The 15,857-nt window shown below is 43.4% G+C and overlaps 1 protein-coding gene across 12 annotated transcripts in view; it reads left to right on the top strand.

Moving 5' to 3' along the window:
* Nucleotides 1-15,857, top strand: part of PTPN5 (protein tyrosine phosphatase non-receptor type 5) — a 111,988-nt gene that overhangs the window by 56,685 nt on the left and 39,446 nt on the right. For 11 of the 12 annotated variants that reach the window (XM_084855379.1, XM_084855314.1, XM_084855342.1 and 8 more), the window contains 2 exons: nucleotides 10,378-10,559; nucleotides 10,926-11,045. In XM_084855379.1, coding sequence (XP_084711505.1) covers nucleotides 10,398-10,559; nucleotides 10,926-11,045 — 282 coding nt within the window. In that variant the 5' untranslated portion in view covers nucleotides 10,378-10,397. Of the gene's footprint in view, nucleotides 1-1,080; nucleotides 1,201-10,377; nucleotides 10,560-10,925; nucleotides 11,046-15,857 lie in introns of all 12 variants that reach the window. The other variant, XM_084855283.1, reaches the window with a different exon arrangement.

Raw genomic sequence — 15,857 nt, 5'->3', positions numbered from 1 at the left:
CATATTGTAGGGTTTACATGAAATGACAACCCACAATTCAACAACAACCTATGATTCAACGGCAACCCATTCTCAACCCATAGTCTGGGTTGTTATGTGTGAACAGGACAATGTGTTCAGCTCCCCTCAGGTAGTTTGGGATTAAGGCATATAGCCCCTCAAGCTTGGGAATTTGGCATCCCTTCTCTAAATAATGCTAATTTTCTGTCTGCTAGCATATATTTTCTTGATGCTTGAATTAAAGTTCCCTTTGAGAAGTTAACTGAGAAGAACCCTGGCTTCATTTAATTCTTTTTGCTTTTTAGTGGAAAACACAAGCAATCAACCATAAACTACACTATGAACAGGTTGCATAACACTGATTTACAAGCTGACACATAGTGTATTTTGAATTAATAGCAGATTACAAATTAACAAATAAAGCAGCTCCTCCTCTTCAAGCTTTTAACAGCTGAATTCACAACCACAATAAGAAATTTGAATCCATGCATTGTGAATGTATGTGATTTGAATTTGACATTTATGTGTTCTACTTTGAACAATAATGAAAAAGAAAATTGTCATTTTATGTGGGAGTGACCCAGTGTGTAAGACCCAAGCCAACCCTTTGCATAAGGGTGCATTTTGCTCACTAGGGAACTTCATACAAAACATTTTCTTGACATCCAAGATACATAGCTCCATTTTTTTTTCTTTAGTCATACTTTTTCTAGCATACTTATCCATTCTTTTTCTCAAAGGACTTTTTTCAGTAATTCCACATAATTTCCACATAATAATTTAATAATTAGAAGTCTCTTTTCTTCCCAGTGGTTTTGTTCCACCCAAAACAAAATGTGTTTTTCATCATCAAGATTTGGTCACAGTTTTTGTTATATATTCAGTGATAAAAAAAACCTGCCAGTTTAAGACCAGAGTTATGACTACCTCATGTTGACTCAAGCTCCACAAATCCAGGAAACCAGAAGCTTAGGCTTAACAGGCATGCCCCGTTATCAGTAATGCTGTCGTGCAATGTCACAAATTGTGCTTGCTTACAACTTATCCTCCATACACACACACTTTTCCTTGGTCTTTCAGGCCCAAATCCAGATGGGAGGATGGAGTGCTTGGGACCAGAAAAGATGCCCCATGTTGTCCTGGTCCTGTATTGCCTTTTGAAGCATCTGAGACTTACTGTATTGCTAGAGGAATCTTCCTGTGAGTTGACCCATGCCTGTTTGTTGCTTGTAAGCAAGCACAGTTTGTGACATTGCACAACATCATTACTGATCATGGGGCACATCTGTTAAGGCATCAGCCTAAGCTTCTAGTTTCCTGGCTTTATGGAGCTTGAGCCAACATGAGATCATCTTAACTCTGGTCTTTAACCAGCAGGGTTTTTTGATAATTGAATTTCCCTGGTTTTTAAAAAGGAAATGTATTGTTAGAGTGGTCTGAAAAAAAAAAAAATACGAACAAGTCATTAACTGAGTAGATGTATACAAATGAATAGATACGTCCCTGTATGTTCAGAAGAGCTTACTTCTGAGTAAGCCCACACAGGATTCTAGTATAGCCTTTTACTTTTCCTCCGTCTCTTCATCAGTGAGAGTGATTCCCTCAGCCTTCAAAATTACCTTACTGTTATCTCAGTTGATAGTTCCCTACTATCCCATCCCTACTGTCAGAATGCTGACAAGAACAGTGGAATTCAAAACACTGGAGTACTGGCATCATTCTAGCTTCAGAGTGAAACTGAGCATGCCCAACATAATTTTGCTAGCACTTGCTGCCATAGGTTTTCATGGGACAGAAACACTTTGATGATTTTTAAACTGCTGCTCAGAATTTCCCCAAAGCAATGAAAGGCACGCCTTCGCAACAAGCCTGAATAAAGTACATCAGTAGTTTAACCCAGATTTTTAAAAAAAAATATGATGTGCTGAACCACACCGTGAGTAAAGACTATACATTTATCAATTTCCAGCACTTTCAAACTTGCTGTCTTTATAGCAATTTGTATCAGATCAGTTTGACATTTTGCACACTTGTAGACCTCATCACATAGATTATGGATGCCAAGTTTCAAGTTATTAGCTTGACAGATGCTATTTTTATAAGCAATAGGATTTTGAGGCTTACACTGGTAAGACCTTTTTTTTTTTTTTTACTCACCTGAACTAAAGGGGTTCATTCCCTTTAATTTTTCTCCTTCATTTCTGTTGTTGTTATCAACAATGAACCATCTTAATAGATTATCAATATGTACTGCAAAAAAACACACCTGACTATATCATGGTAGCAGAGGGATGAAATAAGTCACATGTTCCCTTAAGTGTTTGCCAGCGTTCAAAACAGATACTTGAAAAATTGGATTTGTGGCATGTTTTTTATTGTTGGATGTACAGAGGTTCTGTGCTGCAAAAGATGGAATTCTACTGTTTGGGAGTGGGTGCCTGACTCACTTTTAAACCATATAAACCAGGGACTAGCAACTTGTGGCCCTCTTGATCTTTTGGCCCACAAGTTGCCCACTCGTGGGCCATATAAACCTTGGAACAAAATCACACAGTAGCTTGAAGTGTAGTGCTCCTCATATCTGAGTAATGTGTTGTTTTCCCCTCCTTTCTTTCCTCATTGGTGACCTATGTTTATGGTGAACCACTCAAATAACTACACCCTCACTAGCCCTATTTAGCATAAAGAGCGCAGTTTGTTCATGGAAAAATTGTGTGCATTCAGCCTCTTGGAAGAAAGGCAAGTCAGATAATTCATCTAATATTACAAGTAAAAGGGAGGCCAGGCCTCCAACACAAATCTTGCAGAGATCCAAAGAGTTATGTGTACATACATAATGGGTTCCATGCAAGTACGAGTATTTTGCTGACTTTCTCTTCCCACTCTTGCTGGTATAAAGGATCCCCCAACTCTCAATTGTGTGTGTGTGTGTTTTAGGGGTGTAAGTGGCTCTAGTGGGAAGAGGAGCTGAAAAGCCCTGGAGCGCATGCAGAAAGCCATATGCAGCCCTTTGGATCATGCCTGTGTGCATTTGATTTCATGATTAGCTGTTTTAAGAAAGTGCCAAAAGCGGATCAACTCAGAAAACACAACCTGAAAATTGTATTTTCTAGAGTAGGGATGCATAGCCTTTTCAACCCTACAGGCCCCATTTAGTGTTGGCTGGGAGATGGGGAGGGGCTGTACATATGTGTGCACACGCGTGCGCACACACACACTTACCTCCTACACACACATACAGTCAGGGCCAGAAATATTGGAACAAGGATAACTGTTTTGGCAGTTGGCCTCTGTACACCACCACATTGAAGCTGAAAGGAAACACACCCAGATGGGAGCAAAGTCAAGACTTTCAGGTGTAATTCAAGGGGTGTGACAGAAGTGGGGCACTGACCATTTAGGAAGGACAGCCAGTGGCATACACACACACACCCATCGTTGGTGGCTCGTAAGTAATGGAACAAACCAACATCATTTCAAACTTAAGGATCGCCTTTAATACCTGAATGAAAATCCTTTGCAGTCAATGACTGCCTGAAGTCTGGAACCCATGGACATGACCCAATGCTGAGTTTCCTCCCTCGAGATGCTTTGCCAGGCCTTTACTGCAGCTGCCTTCAGCTGCTGCTTGTTTGTGGGTCTTTCTGCCTTCAGTCTTGTCTTCAGTAAGTGAAAAGCATGCTGTATTGGGTTGAGATCAGGTGACTGACTTGGCCATTGAAGAACATCCCACTTCTTTGCCTTGAGAAACTCTTGGGTAGCTTTTGCTGTATGTTTTGGGTCGTTATCCATTTGCAATATGAAGCGGCGTCCTATCAGTTTGGCAACATTCAGCTGAATCTGAGCAGAAAGTATAGCCCTATACACTTCAGAATTCATCCTGCTGCTTTTATCAGCAGTCAGGTCATCAATAAACACCAGTGACCTGGTTCCATTGGCAGCCATACATGCTCATGCCATAACACTGCCTCCACCATGTTTGACAGACTATGTGGTATGCTTTGGATCATGAGCTGTTCCTTTCCTTCTCTATACTTTTCTCTTCCCATCATTCTGGTACAAGATAATCTTGGTTTCATCAGTCCAAAGAATCTTATTCCAGAACTGGGCAGGCTTTTTTAGGTGTTTTCTGGCAAAGGCTAATCTGGCCTGACTGTTCTTGAGAGTTACCAGTGGTTTGCACCTTGTTGTGAAGCCTCTGTATTTACATTCATAAAGACGTCTCTTGACTGTAGATGTTGACAACGACATGCCAACCTCCTCAAGGGCGTTCTTGACCTGGCTAGATGTTGTGAAAGGGTTCCTCTTCACCATGAGCAGAATTCTGCGGTCATCCCTTTTAGTTGTCTTCCGTGGTCTTCCAGGCCTTTTGCTGTTGCTGAGCTTGCCAGTTAATCCCCTCTTTTTCAGGATGTTCCAAACTGTTGTGTTGCCCACTCCCACTGTTTTTGCTATCTCTCTGATGGGTCTATGTTGTTTCCTCAGCCTAATGATGGCCTCCTTCACTTGCATGGACACCTCTTTGGACCTCATGTTAGGAGTTCCAGTGAACAGCTACCAAATGCCAATGTCACACTCAGAACCACCTCCAGGCCTTTTATCTGCTTGATTGGTCATGGGGTACCCAGGAAACAGGCCACACCTGGCCATGAGGCTGCTTGTCAGCCATTTGTTCCATTACTTATGAGCCACCGATGATGGGTGTGTGTGTATGCCACTGGCTGTACTTCCTGACTGGCTAGTGCCCCACTTTTGTCAAACCCCTTGAATTACAGCTGGAAGTCCTGACTTCGCTCCCATCTGGGTGTGTTTCCTTTCAACTTCAATGTGGTGGTGTACAGAGGCCAACTGCCAAAGCAGCTATCCTTGTTCCAATATTTCTGGCCCTGACTGTACATCTCAGTATGCAGGGATGGGGAGATTTGAACCTTCCCATTCCTGCTCCCTGGAATCGAGGGAACACTGTGGGATGGCGTGGGTATGTAGGTGAAAGTGTCTCCCATCCCCCAACAATTGCCACTGAGATCGTTGTTTCTCTGCTCCTAGTAGCAACAGGAAAACAGTGATCCCAGAAGCTAGGGAAAAGCAGTTTTTCCCCTGCAGCCCAGCTGTAGGGAAAAGTGGGTGAGGTCCTGACAGCTTTCAGGGGTCACACAGAGAGTCATAGAATCATAAAATAGTAGGGTTGGAAGGGGCCTACAAGGCCATCGAGTCCAACCCCCTGCTCAATGCAGGAATCCAAGTCAGAGCATCCCTGACAAATGGCTGTCCAGCCTCGTCTTGAACGCCTCCAGTGTGGGAGAGCCCACCACCTCCCCAGGTAATTGGTTCCATTGTCGTATTGCTCTTACAGTCAGGACGTTTTTCCTGATGTTCTGCTGGAATCTGGATTCCTGTCACTTGAGCCCATTATTCCGTGTCCTGCACTCTGGGAGGATCAAGAAGAGATCCTGGCCTTCTTCTCTGTGACAACCTTTCAAGTACTTGAAGAGTGATATCATATCTCCCCTCAGTCTTCTCTTCTCAAGGCTAAACATGCCCAGTTCTTTCAGTCTGTCTTCATAGGGCTTTGTTTCCAGTCCCCTGATCATCTTTGTTGCCCTCCTCTGAACCCTCTCCAGTTTGTCTGCATCCTTCTTAAAGTGTGGTGCCCAGAACTGGACACAGTACTCCAGATGAGGCCTAACCAGTGCTGAGTAGAGGGGAACTAGTACTTCCGGGGATTTGGAAGCTATGCTTCTATGAATGCAGCCCAAAATAGCATTGGCCTTTTTTGCAGCCACATCACATTGTTGGCTCACATTCAGCTTGTGATCGACAACAATTCCAAGATCCTTCTCGCTTGTAGTGTGGTTGAGCCACGTATCCCCCATCTTGTAACTGTGCATTTAGTTTCTTTTTCCTAGATGCTGAACTTGGCATTTATCCCTATTAAATGTCATTCTGTTGTTTTCTGCCCAGCGCTCCAGTCTATCCAGATCACTTTGAATTTTGTTTCTGTCTTCCAAAGTATTAGCTATCCCACCCAATTTTGTGTCACCTGCAAATTTGATCAGCATTCCCTGCACCTCCTCCTCCAAGTCATTAATAAAAATGTTGAAGAGCATTGGGCCCAGGACTGAGCCCTGCGGTACCCCACTCGTTACCTCTCCCCAGTTTGAGAAGGTCCCATTGATAAGCACTCTTTGAGTCCGATTCTGTAGCCAACTGTGGATCCACCAGATCGTTGTTTCATCTAGCCCACTTTGAGCTAGTTTGCTCATCAGGATATCATGGGGCACTTTGTCGAAAGCTTTGCTGAAGTTGAGGTATATGATGTCTACAGCATTCCCACGGTCCACAAGGGAGGTTACTTGATCAAAAAATGAGATCAGATTTGTCTGGCAGGACTTGTTTTTGACAAATCCATGTTGGCTTCGAGTAATCACGGCATTGTTTTCTAGGTGCTTCCAGATGGATTCCTTTATCATCTGCTCCAGAATTTTCCCAGGGATTGATGTCAGCCTGACTGGTCTGTAGTTCCCAGGTTCCTCCTTTTTACCCTTTTTGAAGATAGGGACAACGTTAGCCCTCCTCCAGTTATCTGGCACTTCCTCCGTCCTCCATGATATCTCAAAGAGAATAGACAGCGGTTCTGAGAGTTCTTCTGCCAGTTCCTTTATTACTCTAGGATGCAGTTCATCTGGCCCTGGAGATTTGCACTCATTCAAAGTAATGAGGTGTTCCTTGACCATATGCCTATCGATCCCAAGCTGCAATCCTGCCCCTTCAGCCTGTACTTCGCCTTTGCCAGGGGGGTCATAGACCCTCTTTTGGGAGAAGACTGAGCCAAAGTAGGAATTGAGCACCTCTGCCTTTTCTTTGTCATCTGTTATCATTTTGCCATCCTTATTTAATAGCTGAACCACCATTTCTTTCCTCTCCCTTTTACTATGCACGTAGCTGAAGAAAGCCTTTTTGTTGTTTTTAGCATCCCTTGCTAACCTCAGCTCATTCTCAGCTTTAGCCTTCCTGACGCCATCCCTGCAATTCTGTGCTATCTGCCTGTACTCTTCCTTTGTTACTTGGCCTTCTTTCCACTTCCTATATGTGTCCTTTTTTGTTTTCAGGTCATGCCTAAGCTTTTTGTGAAGCCACATTGGCTTCTTCTGTTGTCTTCCACCTTTTCTTCTTGTTGGAATTGTTTGTGATTGTGCCTTGAGAATTTCCTTTTTTAAAAGCTCCCACCCATCTTGGACTCCTTTTCCCGTTAGCGTCGCTTGCCATAGGACCTTACTGATCATTGTTCTGAGTTTAATAAAATCAGCTTTCCTAAAATCTAGGGTACGTGTTTGACTACACTCAGCTTTTGCTTCCCTTAGAACCAAGAACTCAAGTACAACATGGTCGCTTTCCCCCAGAGTTCCTGTAACTGCTACTATATCCACTAAGTCATCTCTGTTGGTTAGGATCAAGTCAAGGATAGCCGATCCTCTAGTTCCTTCCTCTACTTTCTGTAGGAGGAAGTTATCCGCCACACAAGTCAGGAATTTCCTGGAGGGGCCATGTTTTGCAGAATTTGTCTCCCAACAAATATTGGGGAAATTGAAGTCCCCCATTACTACTACTTCATGCTTCCTTAAAATATTGGCTATTTGCTTTTCAAAAGTTTCATCCTTGTCTTCTCCTTGATGGGGTGGCCGGTAGTAGACTCCGACCGCCAGGTTCCTTTTATTCTTTGCTCCATTTATTTCAACCCAGATGCTCTCAATGGGGCTACCAAGCTCCTCCTCCTGTATTTCTGTGCGGAGATATGTATTTTTCACATACAGTGCAACCCCACCTCCCTTTCTGTTCCTCCTGTTCTTTTTGAACAGGTTATATCCTTCAATTGCTGTATTCCAGTCATGAGAGTCATCCCACCAAGTCTCAGTTATACCTATCAAGTCATAATTTCCCTCTTGTATTAAGAGTTCAAGTTCGTTCTGTTTGTTTCCCATACTCTGGGCATTAGTATATAGACATCGAAGACCATGTGCTTCATAGTCTGGCTTTCTTCCTACATGTGTCTGAAGACTATTATTGGGCGCTATCAGAGCTGTTCTCTCCGTTGCAGTGCATGCGCCTACGTCCAAGTGCTCGAGGTCTGCAGGTTGTGCACTCCTGTTCTAGAGCATTGTGGGATGTGGACCTAAAATTAATCTTTAGAGGAATAATAACAGTGATACAGCTACACAGAGGTTAAATATATAAATACCTACAGTTTTTGCTAATGGATGAATGCAAATGTCATTTCAGTGTTTTGTACCGACAGCTCAGTGCCCTTAGCTTTTATTCGTTCTCTTTAATCTTGGGTATGTGCTCCAAATAACCAGAAGAAGGAGGTGGAAGCCCAAATCAATGTCACTGGGAAATACATGAGAGGACATCTGCCTCCATGCACACCCAGGCCACAAAGCCTGACCTTTAGGAGAAGCCATGGGGATTGGTGGGGCTTTACCCCTTCCTTACCCCTTGCTAGGAAAAGTTTTATTTCTTTATTTAAAACATTTGTATCCCACCCTATATCATTAAGATCTCAGGGTGGCATACAGAAGTAGCTTCTTGGCTTTTGTTATATGCATAAGTGTGTAATGTATAGTTAGATACCTGAGCTCCAGTCAGATTTCATCTGCCTCGTCCCAAAGATAGGAACACAACCCACTGGTGAAACCCATCCACCATAGGGGAAAGGAGAACATTGCTTTGCTCCCTTCATCTCTCATTCCATATGAAATGACAGGTGGACTGAGTGGGTGGAATGTGAAAATTAATGCGGAGAGGATTGGTGACTCAGCAATGACTGTTAAAGTCAAGCAATCTCTTCAAACGTTTTGGCACATGGCTTCTCTTCAGTTTGCCCAGAGATTGCAGTAGGCCATTTGTGGGTGGGACTGGGTAGGCAGAGGGGGCAGGAGGAAGGCACTGTTGCTCACCATCACAGGGGAGGATTCTTAAACAGGTTAATCTGTAAATTTATTCAGAAGACAACAGCAAAGAGGAGGAAGTGTCTCTGTTGAAAGCAAATATGTTTCAGCTTAAGATCATTTATTTTTATAATAAAACAAATTCCTATTTTAACCGTTACAGCTCAGTTCTACACCCAACTCACACGTGTTTTGATGATGGAAACTTGTTTTGAGTAGAATAGTAAAACAATGTACGGATACAGTTGAGAATTACAGATCTTTGATTGTTAGGGGGAAATTAACAGTTGTCTCTTAATCTGAACTACATACATGGTTTGAGATCTGTGATTTTTCTTAGATTTGTTGGTATATTTACCGAATGAATGATATCTGGGCTTCGTTCCAAGACTTACAGCCAAATCCTATCTAGATTTACTCCAAAGTGAATCCTGCTGAATCCAGTGAGATATAAATCCCCAATACAGTGGGACAAAGGATTTCAATGTTAGTCCATGCTGCAATTTACTTCCAAATAACGAAAGGAAAGGTTCCTTCTGTGCAAGCACCGAGTCATTGCCGACTCCTAGAGGGACACTGCTTTCGCTGGCGTTTTCATGGCAGACTATAGTGGGGTGGTTTGCCATTGCCTTCCCCAGTCGTGACTACCTTTCCCCCAGCAAGCTGGGTACTCATTTTACCGACCTCGGGAGGGTGGAAGGCTGAGTCGACCTGAGCCAGCTACCCGAGACCCAGCTTCCGCTGGGATCGAACTCAGGTCATGGGGAGAGTTTCGGTTGCAATACTGCCGCCTACCACTCTGTGCCACACGAGGCTCACTTCCAAATAAACATGTAGTCTGTTCTTCCTTGGAACATATATTATGAATGTACCACATCTGTGTCAGGCATTACATTGAGGAGGTTTTATAAAAATACATAGCTCTTTTAAAATAGATGCTGTTAAATCTGTGTAATACTACAAGATTGCAATTGGGCTAGATATCCTTTTATTGGTACTAAATGAGAACCTTGAAATGATTAGTTCAGTTTACCATTGTAGCAAGTATGTAAAGGTTTAAAGCAATGCACATGACCTCATCCTTAATAATGAAGCCAAAAAAAGAGAACCAAAAATTGAGATAATACTGTAAATTAACCTAAACTGTTAAGTAAGGCAAGAGTAAGCAACAGCTTATTAATGAACAACAAACCCCAGTTCTGTTGCTACAGGAAAAAAATGGGTGGTAATGTATCCACCCACATTTCACTTTTCCAATGAAGGTAGTGAGGCTGCTATACTGAAGTGTGACATTCATTTACTAATTGTGGTTACTGACAGGTATCTGATAGCTTTTTCTGTGCATCTACCTATGTAGTTCCCGTAGCCACAGCAAGAGGTGTAAAGTGTACACTGCTGTTATCTCCTGATCATTTCATTTGCATACTTGAAGGTCTTTCAAAGCCAGCGGTGATGGAACCATTGGATGGAGCTGATGAACAGCAGAGACAACAAAGGAAGACAGAACCGTCTCTGAAGGACTCTGAGGGGACTCCTCAGCGTACCTTGTTGACCTGGTGGAATGGAATGACAACAGGAGGAATTGTATATCTGTTCGCCTTATCACAGATATTGGTAAGGATTCAGATTTAACTCAGATGGAGATGTTTTTTTTAAAAAAAGAAAAGGACAACGTTGCTTTTGTTTTTTTTAGATTCATACATTTTAGGGGCCAGATTTCCCAAGTCATATATGCTGATATAGCCGAAATTAAATCAAAAGCTGTGCCATGTTACAACCAGGTAACAATCTGCTTGTCTTTTTATTCTAGTTAATATAAGCAGCCTGCGAATTGCCTCATTCTTTAAATTACAAATAATGATAAATACTAAATCATGTTTTTAAAACTCTTCAGTTGGCTATACGAACTTGATATTAAAATGAGAAGCTTATTTTCCTGATGATGAAAGCTCAATATTAATTATATGATTGGCTGCACAGGTTTTCTTCTTTATGTTTTGGTGCGGTGGCTGTGAGACAATCCCAGCAGTTCAGGATGCTTTTGATATGCTGTCCAACTTGCTTACTCCATTTGGACAGTTCATTGCAGATTCTAGCAAGGTATGTAGTTCATCAGTCAGTCATCTTGAGTAATGCAGAATGAATGAAATGGATGTAGCACATACCATAGTGTCTGCTATATCTTGTAGATTCTCTGGCTCAGAATGAATTGAGCAATTTATTGAGCACTACCTTTATGCCACATCAGTGCTATGCAAACCTCAGTGAAATAAATGGAGGTAGTGCAATACTTCAAACTAAGCTTGCTTAGGATCTCCACTGTAGTGTTATAAAAAGCAAGCAAACAAAATTACCCAGTTCGAGCCAGTGTCTTGTGTCATTTTCTTCCCCTTTCCCCAAAAGTAATTTCTGGAAATGTTAATTCAAGATATTATAATTTCTTGAACTTGTAAAGTGCAAATGAATATTCTTATTCCATATATCAATATCTTAAGTTACAGGAACAACTGCTTTATTCTTAACATGCTTCACGCAGCCCAAATCAGACCAGGATTATACAAATCCAGGACTGATACATTATGGGTGTTCTTTAGCTATCTGAAAAAAATACCACAATGGCAACAAATAGTTAAAATTTGATTTTTTCTAATGCCATTTTCTAGAGATTTCATGGGTGGAAGTCAAAAGAGAGCTCTGAGCTATGTTCACTCCAGCTCTTCTCCCTCATTCTCTTCTCTTGCCCACCTCTTGCCTTCTCTTCCACTGGCCTGACGTTGCCTCGAAGCTGGGGAATCCCCATCACGGTCCCTTCATTCCTCCAATATGTAGCACGTCTGCTGCTGCTGGGCCCTCTGCCATTTCAGACACAGATGTGCCATCTCTCTGTGCTATAAAAAGAGCATTATAAGGGCTATGTGGCTAGAGCAGCACATTCACCTGCCCTTTTCTTCTTCAGCCTAGAGAAATGGTACAGCAGCTGCTGCCATGGCAGTGAGCCAAGGGGTGGTGCAGTGAAGCACTGGGGATGAGTATGGAGTGAAGGACTCGGGAGAGGGGGAGTCTCCTCTCCATAGTTAGGCTTTCATTTCTGTCACATGGGTCCTCCCAAGTGTGATAGAACTGATGCAACATGACAGGAAGAAATGGACAACTGCTCCTATTAGTAAAGTGGGCAACTGCTCCTATTAGTAAAGTGGGTATCCTAGATATAGAGGCCCTGAACATCCAAACTAGGGAGAGAGGCATTGAGGGAAGAGTAGGAGTTGTTATCTACCAACTGGGGTGGGCCCTAACTGAGCAGAGAAAACCAGCCTAAAAACAACAACTCCCACTTAAAACCCAGCTGGTGCCTGAGGATTCTACATCTGTACTGCCGTCATGCTACCTTTGAATATCAGCAGCAGAGAGCAGTGCACAGGGCCACAGCCTCAGCTATGAGAGTTGGGAAAAAGTCTGAAGGGAAGCCACTAGTTTCCCTTCAGCATGAGACCAAAAATGGGGGTGGGAAGCTCTATTCCCTCAGACACATTTCCTGCAATCTAATTTTCTATCCCATGAAAATTGTTTCAGCTGAGGGGGGCTGCCTCTTCACAGTTTGAAGGATCAAGGGGGTATTGGAGGACTCACTTCACCCAAGTTCAGTTCCCTCCGTCCTTTAGGCTATCTCGCCATTCATCCTAGCCCAGGCCTTCATGAGGGCTGAAAGGAAGAGGAACTGAGCTCTCCCCTTCTCTTTGGGTTGATGCCATCACAAGGGCTTGAACTCAGAGAATGAATGTGTCCTGTCTTCATCACTCAAGTCCAAGAAGGGCCCCTACAATGGCTTCAGAGAGAGAGCTTGTGGGAGCAAACTTCATACATGCACCTTTTCAGCCCCCAAAGCCTTTCAGCCCCTAGACAGCCACCACTGCAGTCCCTTTGCTTAACCTAGGATGTAGCTCCATGGAGCTGGCTCTGAGGGCCAAACTACACATTATGCTAATTGTGTAGCGTGTAGCCATGCCTACTAGTTTTCTTTACTCTTGTGTAAGCACACTCAGCCCCAATTTGGATCAGGACCACAGTGCTCTGGGAAGGGGGGTTAAGCCTTCCCACACTCGTTTTTCCCTGAAACCCTCCCCCCACCCGCCAGGGGGTTAAAAAAAGAAGGAAAGCCTCCATTGACTCCCAATGGAGGCAGCCTCCATTGACTCCAATGGAGGCTCCCCCCATTTTTTAACCTGCCCATCATGGGTGTGGAATTTGCGGGGGGGAGTAGGTTTGGGGAAGGTTTAACCACCCCCCTCCCAGACCACCTTGGGCTGTTCTGAATTGGGACTATGCACACTCACACGAGAGTAAAGAAAACTAACATATATAGTTACACACTATGCAGTTGGCAGAACGTGTAGCTTAGACTTGTGGAGAGCTTTTTCTAGTGCAGCCAGGTGCTTCCCAGCTACAGCAGCAAGGCTGTAGTGGCAACGGTTTTCTTTGGAGCCACTCGAGGCAGCTGAGTTGGGGGAGAGCCATCACAGCCCCTCTTCTTGCAGTGGGCAGTTCCTGGCTCAAAGGGAGGACCTGCAACAGCTGTCTCTAGAGCCAGCTCCATAGAGCCAGAAAATACGAGTGCAGGCAGAGAGGGAGGGTGAAAGGAAGAAACATCTCCTCCTCTTTGTCCTGTCTGTGTTCAGCCTTCCTCTGTGAGATTTATTTTTAAAGGTTCCCACTAGTATAGAGGTAACCTAAATGAACTGTCACAATGCATATTGGAGAATCATACATGTTTTATGCTTCTCCTCCCAAAATTAAATGTATGTCTTACACTTGAAAGCAAATCCTATTACAGTCAGTGGGACTTACATTTCAGTCAGTATGGTTAGAATCAGGCTATCAACATTGCAGTTGAACTAGAATGTTGGATGCAGCACAGAAAGTTAACTTAGGGCACAATCCTGTGGTCGCATGTCAGTGGCTAGATGGCCATAGGATAGGTCAGCTTCCAGGAACCAACCTTGGAGCCCGCACTCCAAGGTTGGTTCCCTGAGAACCAACCTCCACAAACACCCTGCGCTGCCTTGTAGGCAATGTGGAACGGCCCCATGCTCTGTGCTTGGAAGAGGAGCACGGAGCTGCAAAAATGGGGCTTGTCAGGGCAGGGAAGTCGGAAATACTGGTCCTACATGTCATCTGGCTGCCGCTTCCTACGCTCCAAGGTCCCACGGCTAGACAGCTGAAATTGGCTGTCTAGCTGTAAATGCAGGGCAGCTGAAGTGCAGAGGGGACGATCCCCTCCACGCTTCTGCTGTCCTGCATTGGATAGACGGTCGCCTCCAAGTTTGGTGGCCGCCTATCCTGATAGGATTGCACCCTTCTTTGGATTCCACCTAGACACTCAAAGTTACATGGTCGGTCAAGACGTTACTCAACCCAGATTTCTCTAATGCCTAATTCTGCGTAGTGGCTTTACTGTTCATTTCCCCTGTGGGCATTAGCTAGTTGAAAGAAGAACTTCTTCCTTTGTTCACCTAACAATGAAGATAATGTCCAAATATTACAAGTCCTCATATTTGCTTCAGACAAGTATGATTTTTATGTGATCTTTGAAATTAGATTCATTATGCATAATCAAAAGCTCCTTGTGCAGCAGGAGGCATTCAGATTATGTACAACTACACGTTATTTGCAGTGAGTCAGTACAGATCAGTCCCCCACCCCATTCTGACTTTTGAGTTTGATTAAAACTAAACCTGTACTATGAATTCAGTGAAGAATACAGTTCTTAGAAAAACTCACAGTAAGGTGACGATCTATTACTTGGTCATGCCCCCCTGTTGTTAACTGGTGTGCCATTCCATGCAGAATAAATTTATTTATTATTTATTTATTTATTTATTGCATTTATACCCTGCCTTTTTTCCTCTTGGAAGGAACCCAAGGCGGCTTACATTATCTACCTCCTCTCCATTTTATCCTCACAACAACAACCCTGTGAGGTGGGTTGGGCTGAGAGTCTGTGACTGGCCCAAAGTCACCCAGTGAGCTTCCATGGCCGAGTGGGGACTAGAACCCGGATCTCCCAGCTCCTAGTCCAACACTCTTGCCACTACAAAATTAGGGCTGTGTATTCATTTTAAAAACAAATTAAAAAATGAAATGAATGAGGTCCCATTGATTATACTTTTTAAATCATAAAACAAATGGAGATTTGAACATCTCACAGAGATTAAAAACCAAGCAAATTAAAAGCAGGTGTAGGAGACTCCCAAATTGGACTGGAAGTGTTGCAATGAGGAAGGGGCTAAGACTTTCCACCTGGGCCCTTTTCCTTATGTAAATTGCCCCCTTGAAGCTGCTATTCACCATCTTAGGGAAAACCTTTGTGAATTTTCCCTAATGGGCTTAAGAGCAACTTCAGGGAAAAACCCGTATGGGGGAGTGGGAAGGATTAAACCTCCCTCCCTCCAGCACCACAGTCCCAATCCAATTTGCTCCCCCACAGCTGCATTTTAAAGGACAGGTGACTTGATCATAAATCTCCAATGTCTCACCTGCTTAAGCCATGAAATTATGCGCTACAAGAGGAGATTGTTGTCACCCCTGGGAACCCAGAGTCTTGCTGGAGCTTAAAGTCTGATGGATCCTCAGACTGCACCACAAAAGAGGTACCAAGCTGAAGGAGGCATCTTTGCATTGCCCACGCCAGTTCTACAAAGAAATTTTACATGAAGAGATAGTAGTTTCAACACTGTTGGCAGGTTTGATGACTGCAGCTCTAATATTTGGATAGGGTCTGAGTTTGAATTACAACATACATTTTTAAAGTTTGAGAAGTTTGCATATAATCAAGGTGCTTTATTTCTGGCCAAGGTATTAAATAGGGATTCATTTGAAAAATGGATAGGTAATTTCACAGCAATGCTAGGAACATTC

The sequence above is a fragment of the Heloderma suspectum genome, chromosome 1 (assembly GCF_057233095.1).
Source record: "Heloderma suspectum isolate Gila_16-S chromosome 1, 16-S_ref, whole genome shotgun sequence".
Lineage (NCBI taxonomy): Eukaryota > Metazoa > Chordata > Lepidosauria > Squamata > Helodermatidae > Heloderma > Heloderma suspectum.
Note: the sequence above shows the minus strand (reverse complement) of the source record. Positions and strands in the feature narration are given on the sequence as shown.